Source organism: Actinia tenebrosa, unplaced genomic scaffold, assembly GCF_029948245.1.
Source record: "Actinia tenebrosa isolate PJP-AT-01 unplaced genomic scaffold, QUT_ActTen_1.0 utg344__unscaffolded, whole genome shotgun sequence".
NCBI classification, from domain to species: Eukaryota; Metazoa; Cnidaria; class Anthozoa; order Actiniaria; family Actiniidae; genus Actinia; species Actinia tenebrosa.
Window position 1 is genome coordinate 74826 of NW_028292606.1, and position 10566 is coordinate 85391.

Here is a 10566-nt window from a genome sequence, read left to right on the forward strand (position 1 = left end):
TAAAAAGGTGAAAAATATCGAAAATAGAGTATTGACCATAATAATGAAGACAAAAAGCTATAAAAATAGAGCAACTAAACTTATTATAGGTTTATAAGACTTCCAGTCTAGTTCGCAAACATTACTAGTATTGAAAAAAGTGCCGCCGGTTGACCGTCGTTTTGTTCAGTAAAGTTTTTAGTGTCATTTTTTGAATTCAGTACTATAATATTAGCTAGAAACTGGAACTCGTAGTCTAATTGTTAAATAGAAAAGTCAGCCTCTTATTAGTCTAATTGTAAAATATTATATTTCATTGTCCTTCGTTTTTCCCGGGCTTTCGTTGACCCCACGCCGCATTTGTCTGTCTTCTGTGATCGTGGAGTGAGGTTCTCTTAGTTGACTAAAGAGCCAATTTGACAACTAAAAAAGCAACTCTGACATCCATCATATATCAAAGATAGCCTATTGACGAATTAAAGACCAAAATACTTAGTTTTTCTCTCTTATATAAGCTTAAGAAGTAAGACCTGTTGCATTTTATCGTTTGATACGCCGACACGAGGGCGCCAAGAAACTCAACTTGTTTGCTCCTCGAAAAATCAACGAAAGCCAAAATCAAATAACTAAGAGTTCAGGAAATACTATTAAGGTTTATAAATAAGCAGTCTTACAAGGAATCCAACAGCTTCTTACCGTTTAAGTGTCGATATTTTGAAGACGTTGCACAACCGTCCATCCTGTCTTTTAGCATTTTCGTTCCTTGAGTATTGTAGTCGACCGAGAGGGCCCTTGGAACGAGCTTGGTAGCCATTTAAAAATCTACAGGTATCCCAAGCTAGGTTCCTGTAGTGTCAAGATATGAGATTAAAAAACTCAAAAAAGTCGTCAAATCGTGAAACAAAGTAAAGAAATCTTGGCTGACTTTTGAAAAGTAGTACCTCTTTCGCCCTGTACTTAGAATTTGAATTTAAGAGCGACTGCCTGGTCGAGAATCGGATTTCAGCGACCACTTTGTCAAATTCATCATATTTGGACTATCACAAAAAATATATCAAAATGTTCCAGCGTATTTTTATTTTTGAGAAAATTGCAAAAGTGTGAAATTGGTGCGCTGTCAAGCTCGACAGACTCATTTGCACAGGGTTAGCCTCGAGTTTGTGCAGAATATTCACGTGTTCCAGTCAAGGTCCGTCGAGTTTCAAAGTGTTTGTATTGTTGAAGTTGTGCATTCTTTCCTTTACCGTTGGTATTTGTGAATATTTAAACACTGATGCGAGGCTAACCCTGTGCAAATGAGTCTGTAATCAAGGAACACAGTGGTAATTTGGAATTCGAAACTGGTCTATTCAATGTCCTGGACATTAAAAACCTATTAAAGGTTGGGGCTTGAAACCGAAATAAATGTTGGGGTTAGAAAACCTGATAAAAGTTGGGGTTAAAAACCCTAATAAAAATTGGAGTTAAGAACCCTAATGAAAGTTGGCGCTAGAAAGCCTAATTAAAGTTGTGGTTAGAAAACCTAATGAAAGTTGTGGTTGGAATCAATTGGAATAAAAATTGTGGTTCGAAACCAAAATGAAAGTTGGGGTTAGTGAAACACTGATAAAAGTTGGGCAGAAACCCTAATAAGAGTTGAGGTTAGAAAACCTCATGAAGGTTGGGGTTAGAAACCCTAACAAAAGTTGGGGTTAGAAAACCTAAAAAAGATTGGGGTTAGAAAATTAAACCTAATAAAGGTTGGGGTTGGAAACAATAGAGTGATTTTCATATGATCGTGAAAGAATAGGCAAACTAATAGTTAGTAGTAGACTCTAAACCAATGATTTTCTTTTGTTCTTTATCAACTATTACAAACTAAATGGTCTATTTTCTTTCACGGTCATGTGAAAATCATTCTAAGAATGTTGGGGTTAGAAAACCTAATAAAGGTTGGGGTTAGAAACCCTTACAAAAGTTGGGGTTAGAAAACCTAATAAAAGTTGGCGCTAGAAAACTTAATAAAGATTGGGGTTAGAAAACCTAATAAAGATTGGGGCTGGAAACCGGCGAAATAAATGTTGGGGTTAGAAACCCTATCAAAAGTTGGGGTTAGAAAACTTAATAAAGATTGGGGTTAGAAAACCTAATAAAGGTTGGGGTTGGAAACATTAAGAATGTTGGGGTTAGAAAACCTAATAAAGGTTGGGGTTAGAAACCCTTACAAAAGTTGGGGTTAGAAAACCTAATAAAGATTGGGGCTGGAAACCGGCGAAATAAATGTTGGGGTTTGAAACACTAATAGAAGTTGGGGTTTGAAAACCTAATAAAAGATGTGGTTCGAAACCAAAATGAAAGTTGGGGTTAGTGAAACACTGATAAAAGTTGGGCAGAAACCCTAATAAGAGTTGAGGTTAGATAACCCAATAAAAGTTGGGGTTAGAAATCCTAAAAAATCATAATAAATGTTGGGGTTAGAAACCCTAACAAAAGTTGGGGTTAGAAAAACTATTTTAAAATAACTGAGTTCTAACGCGCGCTCTGATTGGTCGAAAAGCCATTTTAGATGAGAGTATCTAAAATGCTCACGTCATCATTTTTTTTTTTTTTTTTTTCAGAAAGTTTTTCACTCTTCTCAAAGCGACAGTCGCAGCAGTTTTTCCGGGTAGTTTACTTCTTGTGCCATCGAAAATATAAACATTACTTTTGAAAAATAAACGTTAAGAGAACAATATTTATTGGACTTTTTCAAGCGGATTCTTTACGCGCTTCTTGAATGCTTGAACAATCGACTTAACTTATATCCCTTTTCTCCGTGTTTTCTCCAATTTCGTCAAACATTGCGAATATCTTTTTCATTTTTCCTTATTAAAGGATAATGAGGTTTAAAAAGATTTATGCTTTTTGATGTTTTAAATCTAATTTTCTATCTTTCTCTTGACTTAAGGTGACTGCCGTCTTTTGGAAATTGATTTAAGCTTTTTTTTAAAACTTCGATTTTCCGAATTGAAATTTAATGCTGATTCCAAATCTGGTAAGAAAAATAGGGTGTCCCGAGCTCGTTTTCGAGATAATCAGCATTTAATGGAAGCCTACGCACGAGCTTTTGGAGTAAAAATTGCGCCACCGGAAGTGATCTTAGAAAAAAATTAAGATTCATAAGATAATAGTTATTTGCAGACTATATGATTGAACGAACGAGGGCTAGTCAATCCTTCTACAATCATACATGGATATTTTCGACAAAAAGACAGAGAGATACATTGATTTGTCATATTTTGTAGTTTCGGTGCTCTTAAAAAATCTCATAAAGTCGAACAAAAATCCCTATATTAGAAACCCTAAGAAATCATAATAAATGTTAAGGTTAAAAACCCTAATTAAAGTTGAGGTAGGATCGAAACCTAATAAAGGTTGGGGTTAGAAAACCTGATAAAAGTTGGGGTTAGAAAACTTAATAAAAGTTGAGCCGTTCCTGTCCTTTGAAGAATTTTCTCAATTGCTTGAAAATACCATTGCTTAGTCCTCTGGTCGTCTTATTATAACTGGAAACTTTAATATACATATGGACTATCAGAATGATCTCAATGCGAAACGATTTGCTGATATTCTAACTCGTTTGATTTCAAGCAGCGGGTTTCCTGTGGGACTCATATTAGTGGCCACACCCTTGATTTACTGATTAGTAATAAAGTCTGATGATCCTCTAATACAGAATATAAAGATTATTGATCCAACTATATTTGATCATTCAGCTGTGTGCTGCGAACTATCTTTGCATAAACCACAATTCAGGAAAAAGACTGTTTACTTCAGAAAACTTCGCTCCATTGACATGGCCTCTCTGCGTCAAGATATCTCCAACTCACTGTTAGTCAATAATCATTATACTGACCTGCAAGCTTAGCTGTAAATTATGATACCATATATTAAATCAATACTGGACAAACATGCACCTATTAAAAAACGTGTGATAACTATTCCAGGGGGGTACTCCGCCAGAATTTGGGTAGGGGTGTTCCGCTGGGATTCAGAAAGGGGTACCCTGTTTATACTGTGGAGAAGCAAAAAAGAAGAAGACTTGGACGAAAGTGGCGTAAATCAAGACTAGAAGTTGATCGTCAGGAATATACACGTCAATGTACTGTTGTCAATAAGAATCTCATAATATCGCTTAAATCTGAATATTACACCACGTTTATTAATGACTATTCCAATGATCAACGTGCACTATTTAATGCTGTAGATAAACTGTTACAGAAACCTTGTGAGAATCGCTACCCACCTTCCCGTGATAATGCAACTCTTGCTAATAGCTTTGCTGATATTTTTTACTGGCAAGATTGAACGAACACATTACTCCTTGATAGAGAAAAACATAGCTCTCTCTGATACTGAAGTCCACCAACCATTGAAATGTGTGACTGAATTCCAGAACTTTGCTAGTATCATTGAAGATAATGTTAAGTCTCATGCAGGTAAATTAATAGGTAAATCATGTAGCCTTGATCCTTTACCTGCATTGGTACTGAAAGAATGCTTTCCTGTGTTACTGCCTGTCCTGACCAACATTGTTAACATTTCTCTATTAACTGGTACTTTTCCTGATGACTTCAAAATTGCTGCTCTCCTACCAGCATTAAAGAAACCTGGCGCCGACTTCACAAAGTTTGAGAACTCCCGTCCTATTTCTCATCTAAAGTTTGTCAGGTCTCCAAGTTAATTGAAAAAGCTGCTTCAGTCCAGTTATCACACTACATTACTACAAACCATCTGTCGGAGCTCTTCCACTCTACATACAAGTCCTACCACTCAACAGAAACTGCCTTACTTAGAGTAAAAAATGACATCTTATGTGCGATGGACCGTAACGAGTCTGTTATATTGCTATTGTTAGATTTATCGGCAGCCTTTGACACTGTTGATCATATCAAATTGTTATCTCGACTTTCCCTCCGTTTTGGAATAAACGGTAATGAACTAAAATGGCTGACTTCATATTTAAATAATTGTACGCAGTTTGTTCAAGTTGACAATGTATCATCAGATCAACAGCCGTTATTTCGTGGTGTTCCTCAAGGGTCGGCCTTGGGACCGTTGTTGTACGTTCTTTACACATCTCCAATTGCAGACATCATAAAAAGACATAAATTGCAATATCATTTACATGCTGATGATACTCAAATATATGTATCGTTCAAAACAAGTTGCTCCAAAGATCTTGAGCATGCACAGTCCTCAGTTGAACGTTGAGTTCAGGATATTGACTGCTGGATGACTAGAAACTACCTTAAGTTAAACCAAGACAAGACTGAACTGTTAGTGATAAGCTCTAGGTTTCGTCCTAGGCCTGATATTGCTAATATACTAGTAGGAACTGAAAGTGTAGCGCCCAGTCATTCTGTTCGAAATTTAGGTGTATTATTTGATAATTCACTTAGTATGGAGGATCATGTTAAACAGATATGTAAGACATCGTTTTTTCACTTAAGAAACATTTCTAAGTTTCGTAAATTTCTTAATCAAACTACTTGTGAGATCTTGGTCCACGCTTTTATCAGAGACAATGCTTTTGTTGTCGCTGCACCAAGACTGTGGAACAATTTACCGCTAGAAACACGAAAGTATATTATGTATTGTGTATTATTTATTATGTGTTATTTTTTATTAGTAAGCGCTCTGAGCAATTAGTGGATTTAGCGCTATATAAATAATAATAATAATAATAATAATTATTATTATTATTATTATCAGCAGTAAACACGTTTGAATGCTAATTACGTAAGCTAGATAGGGCGTAATTTCGTAACCTACCAGCATGACAGGATTAATAATATATACAATCACTTAAAACCAATTATTAATGTTCTTAAGATGCAGTTTAAATACTTGGAATGTTTGAAATGTCCTTAAGATGTGATTAATTTGAATGTTCTTGCAATGTTCACTGTGCAGCTTAATACCGCTTTCTGCATTCTGAGTAATACATCTTTGTATCTTGCTCCAAAGATATTCTTCATCTCAGGCTCCATCTCTTTAGACCATCCTCCAAGAACGTCCAAAATGAGGTTCACTTGCAAGATCGTGTATCCTGGGTGTTGTTTTGTGAGCTCAAGTCTAAGTGCTCCATACTTCTTCGTCTTCTCTTTGTCTTTCTTTTCTCGGTTGTTAAACCACGGACAGCTCATTTCCACCAAGAGTACTTTCTTGTTATTGTGGTCGATGAAACGCGCGTCCACACGGTTAGATCGTACATACATGTGGTCAGCATATACAGGTACATCCCGGTATGCTTCAGCGTCAGTTGATTTGTAGAGTGGTTTAGGTTTGACATCAGAAAACCATGGGGGTGTACTATCAGCCAGTTTGAGATCTCTTAGCATCTCAAAGAAAAACACTTTCAAAGCAGCGTTGTGTCTATCCAGGTACTTGGACTGTGCAAGAGACGGACATCCAGCCAGTACATGTGCCAGACATTCGGAACCCTCGCCGCACATTCTGCATGTGACATTATTCTTGTCTGTTGTTCCCGTCTTGTAGGCGGAGTAGACTCTCGTTGGGGTTAGCTGTTCGTACAATTCCATAATGCCTGCAACACAATGGGTAGGAGCGCTTACCCACTTGTTAAGCCATGCAAAGCAGCCTTCATGACTTAATTGATCATCCTGCCATCTTGCTTTCAGTAGACTTCCTTGCCAATGTTGATCTTCAACCTTCCCCACGAGTTTTTCATTTACAGCTTTCTTAAGGTGTTTCTTAATGTGCATTCAATTATTATTATTATTATTATTATTATTATTATTATTATTATTATTATTATTATCATTATTATTACGTTCGACAGCATTATAAAAGTTGGGATTACTAACGCTATAAATAGTAAGGGTTAGAAACACTAACAAAAATTATTGTCAAAAACGCTAAGAAAAGTTGGGGTTAGAAAATCTATAGAAAGGTAAGGTTAGAAAGCCTAATAAAAGTTGGGTTTAGAAACCCTAATAAATATTGTGGTTAGGAAATCCAATAAAAATTGGGGTAAGAAACTGTGATAAAAGTTGGGGTTAGAAACCATAAGAAAAGTTAGTAACCTAACAAAAACAGAATAAGAACAGAAAAAGAAATGAAGAAGAAGAAAAAATGAATAGATGAGGAAAACCAACTTCATGAAAACAAGCTTTATAGGCAGGTCGGATTCTCTTGTTGCTTGTCCGTCACAAAAGCCTGACAAAAGTTGGGGTTTGAAACACTAATTAGAGACTTTTATCATCGTGTTTACCTGCTAACCGCTAGGAATCAGGCCCCGAAAAACGCCCGCAACTACCGAGAAACCCTGGCCACTCTTCCATCGACAACTTCGTTATGAAGCTTTGATAACTTTCGAAAGTTTGCTTGATTGTTTGCTTGCTTGCTTGCTTGCTTGCTTGCTTGCTTGCTTGCTTGCTTGCTTGCTTGCTTGCTTGCTTGCTTGCTTGCTTGCTTGCTTGCTTGTATGTTTGCTTGTCGCTTGGTTGTTCGATTCATTTATTTAGTTATCAATTGACACGGTTTTCTTTGTTATTCATAAGGCTTTATTTTTATTACAATCCTCATAAACAATGGACAAACTTAAAGCCCGGGGAGGGAATTGAAATGCAGCAGAGAAGAGCGGGGCTGATATGAATTAATCTGATTGGCTCATTATGAATCGAAGGTCAATATATAGTTATAAACCCGGTTTATAACTATATATTGACCTTGAATTTATAATGAGCCAATCAGATTAATTCATATCAGCCCCGCTCTTCCCTGCTGCCTGACGAGTAAACTATCTGGGGAATAATACTATTCTACAGAACTAATCTAATTAATGTTTACATTAAAAAAAACTATAGAGATATGTTTTCTAAACATTACATTATCAAATCGTTGCTAGTGCTCATAGTTTATGTGTTAAAGTTTACAACACAGTTTTTAAAATAATAATTCTTACAAACTGGGTTTTGCTCATCCTTTTCACTACATTTCTTCTTGTTTTCCTGGCCGCCATTATCGAGATCTTCGTTAGGTCTTTTTGCCGTAGATGTGGTACATTCATTGAAAGGCTTACCTCCACTGTCAAAGCACTTGGAAATCGCTGTCTTGACACTTACACTTGGCCTTTGGTATTTTTGAAGGCTTCTTTCATCTCTATGCCCGGTTCGTTCCATGATGTATTTATCTGGAACAAGTTTCTCTAGTCCACGCGTAGCCGTTGTAGCCCTTAGACTGTGGTTGGTGAAATATCCCTCGATTTCGGCTTCTTTGCACAACCTTCGAACTGTTTGCCCTAGTGTGTTGTGTCCAACAGGATTGGCAGTGAACCATTCTGAAAGTATCATATAATATATGTTAACATCACAGTAATATACTATTATAAAATAATTAATCATAGAATACCTTTGTCGCTGATTTTTTTTTGGGGGAGCCAAATAGAACAACTGCTTGTCAGCTACCGTCTTTGGGCATTTAGATACATATTTCTTATATAAATTCACCAGGCATCTTTCAGGTCGCTCTTCGTTTGCATAATGTTCAACTCGTTTTCCTTTGAATGAACGATGTTTCAAACCTCCAGCGTTGTTTTTTTCTCCATACGAGGTGTACACCAACTTTTCGGGTTCCCCATTCTTTGGTGGTACTAAGCTAAGCTGTGAAAATGAAAGGCTACGATGCTCTTTACCACTACGCAAGGAGAAATTCTTCCCGATGAGGAACACCATAGTGTCTAATAACACTTTTGGCGAATGTGAACCCAAAACATGACTGCTCCAAAGTTTTTCTTCTTGCTCCTCACTAAACGCCTCAGCTTGCTTTATTTGGACTCCCACACCCTTTGATGTTAAGCGTTTCATCTCGGAATCTAAAGCATCTTGGAAGAGCTTGAACGAAGTGTCTGTAAATAACTTGAGAATTCTTGCTTCCCGTCTTCTTTCAAAAATCTTTGAATTCCACAGCAAATTTGATACAAAGTATTTGGTGGATAGCATTCACCTAGAGTTTTCTTTTTGCGTACCTCCAATACAAACTTCGCTAGCCAGTAATCGAGTTCTTCTTTGCTCAACTGGTATTTATCCGAGACCGAAGTGGAACATAATTTTGAGCGCTCTTCTGCCCATTCCTTCCAGGTCTGAACACACCAAGCTGTAGCACATTTGGTTCCATGTGGTATTCTGGCTTCAACTCTGCGATGTAGATCAGCATCGGAAACAACGGCAATGTCCCGCTTCGGTTCTTGTATCTCTAACTCATTATTTTTCTCTCCGATGTTGGCTTCTACTTCCAAACAATTTGCATTATCAAACAAAAAATCATGCAACTGCAAATTGAAAATTGGGCTTGAATGCTGAGAAAAGGTATTCGGCGTTATAAAAACTGCCTCTTCGTCGCTACTCTCCAACTCCATTGCCATACAGGCACATGTGATTACGAAACCCTAAAATCTATGGTTTTCTATTACCATCTGCACTTTTGTTTAATTAGCATCATAGATTTCCAGAACATTAAAACTATGTGCCACATTACCTCTGTAGGGACTAGAGGGCATTAGTAAATCCCTTTATAATCAACTCACATTGTTCATGCTCTATAGACAACAAGGGAAATATAAAAACAAAGCGGAAAATGTTTACCCTTTTGTATACATTCTAAACTTCCAACTGAACCACGAATATTTTTTAAAATTCTTTTTATTTTCATTATATTAAAAGTCTAACATCAGAATATTATAGAAAACCTTCTTAATTGATAACTAAAATAGTTAGTTACCTCGAACGTCGGCAATAAGCCATATACATCCCTCGGGCCTGCGGCCCTCGGGATGTATATGGCTTATTACCTCCGTTCTCGGTAACTAACTCTTACTTATTTGTTGCTATTTTGAAGTCAATTATATATACATCTAATAGAAAATCTTGAAAATTGATAAATAAAATACTAAATTACCTCGAATGTCGGCAATAACCCTTTACATATATGGCTTTATATGGCTTATTCCCTCCGTTCTCGATAATTAACTGTTACTTTTATAACTATTTATTTACCTTGTGTTTATAATGAGCAATTCAGTTCAATTCAATAGCCCCGGTCTTTCCTGCTGAATATCAATTCCCTTCCCGTGCTCAAAGTTTATCTATTGTTTATGAACGTTTATAACAAAAATAAAGCCGAGCGTAGCAAGTGTGCAAATGATGCTACAAGGGCCAGAAATGAACAATATGCCCTCCAAAAGTAATGCTATTCTCATTATCATCAATAATGTTATTCTCATTATCACCTCTGCGTAGAACTTTCGTTCTATCTTTCGTTTCTATCTGAAAGATAACTACGAAACCATTTTAGAAATAGATTTCTAATACCTAATGCTTCAAGTTTATAAATTAGAGCATTATGCCACACATGATCAAAAGCTTTGGAAAACCACTTCTTTTCCATTTTCCAAGCCTTCATAGATTAAACGAACTATAAAGGGTAACTTCTTTCTGTACTTGACAATACCAGTACGTTTCAGCTCTGGTTATCTTTGTGGTTATCAATGCCTCAGTAAACACATGCTTCTTCAATTTAAAGTTCTCTATGCTTCTAAATACATAG

General features: G+C 36.5%; 3 protein-coding genes and 1 pseudogene across 3 annotated transcripts; 1 reads left to right on the forward strand and 3 right to left on the reverse strand.

Moving 5' to 3' along the window:
- Positions 1-3316: 3316 nt before the first annotated feature.
- On the forward strand, positions 3317-4681 carry LOC148904274 (uncharacterized; annotated as a pseudogene).
- A 1071-nt stretch (positions 4682-5752) lies between these two features.
- Positions 5753-6725, reverse strand: LOC148904275 (uncharacterized). The gene has a single exon (XM_089025501.1). It carries the CDS (start codon positions 6723-6725, stop codon positions 5868-5870), a length of 858 nt encoding a protein of 285 aa, XP_088881627.1. The 3' UTR covers positions 5753-5867.
- Positions 6726-7829: 1104 nt separating this feature from the next.
- Positions 7830-8828, reverse strand: LOC148904276 (transcriptional regulator QRICH1-like). Its single transcript, XM_089025513.1, is given in 3 exon segments — positions 7830-8302; positions 8374-8390; positions 8392-8828. Coding segments are annotated over 3 exon segments (876 nt in total). The 3' UTR covers positions 7830-7880.
- Positions 8829-8836: 8 nt separating this feature from the next.
- Positions 8837-9379, reverse strand: LOC148904277 (uncharacterized). The gene has a single exon (XM_089025502.1). It carries the CDS (start codon positions 9377-9379, stop codon positions 8837-8839), a length of 543 nt encoding a protein of 180 aa, XP_088881628.1.
- Between the last annotated feature and the right edge of the window lie 1187 nt (positions 9380-10566).

Coding starts and splice junctions, on each gene's coding strand:
- LOC148904275 (XM_089025501.1), bottom strand. CDS start 6,725: ATGCACATTAAGAAACACCTTAAGAAAGCTGTAAATGAAAAACTCGTG.
- LOC148904277 (XM_089025502.1), bottom strand. CDS start 9,379: ATGGAGTTGGAGAGTAGCGACGAAGAGGCAGTTTTTATAACGCCGAAT.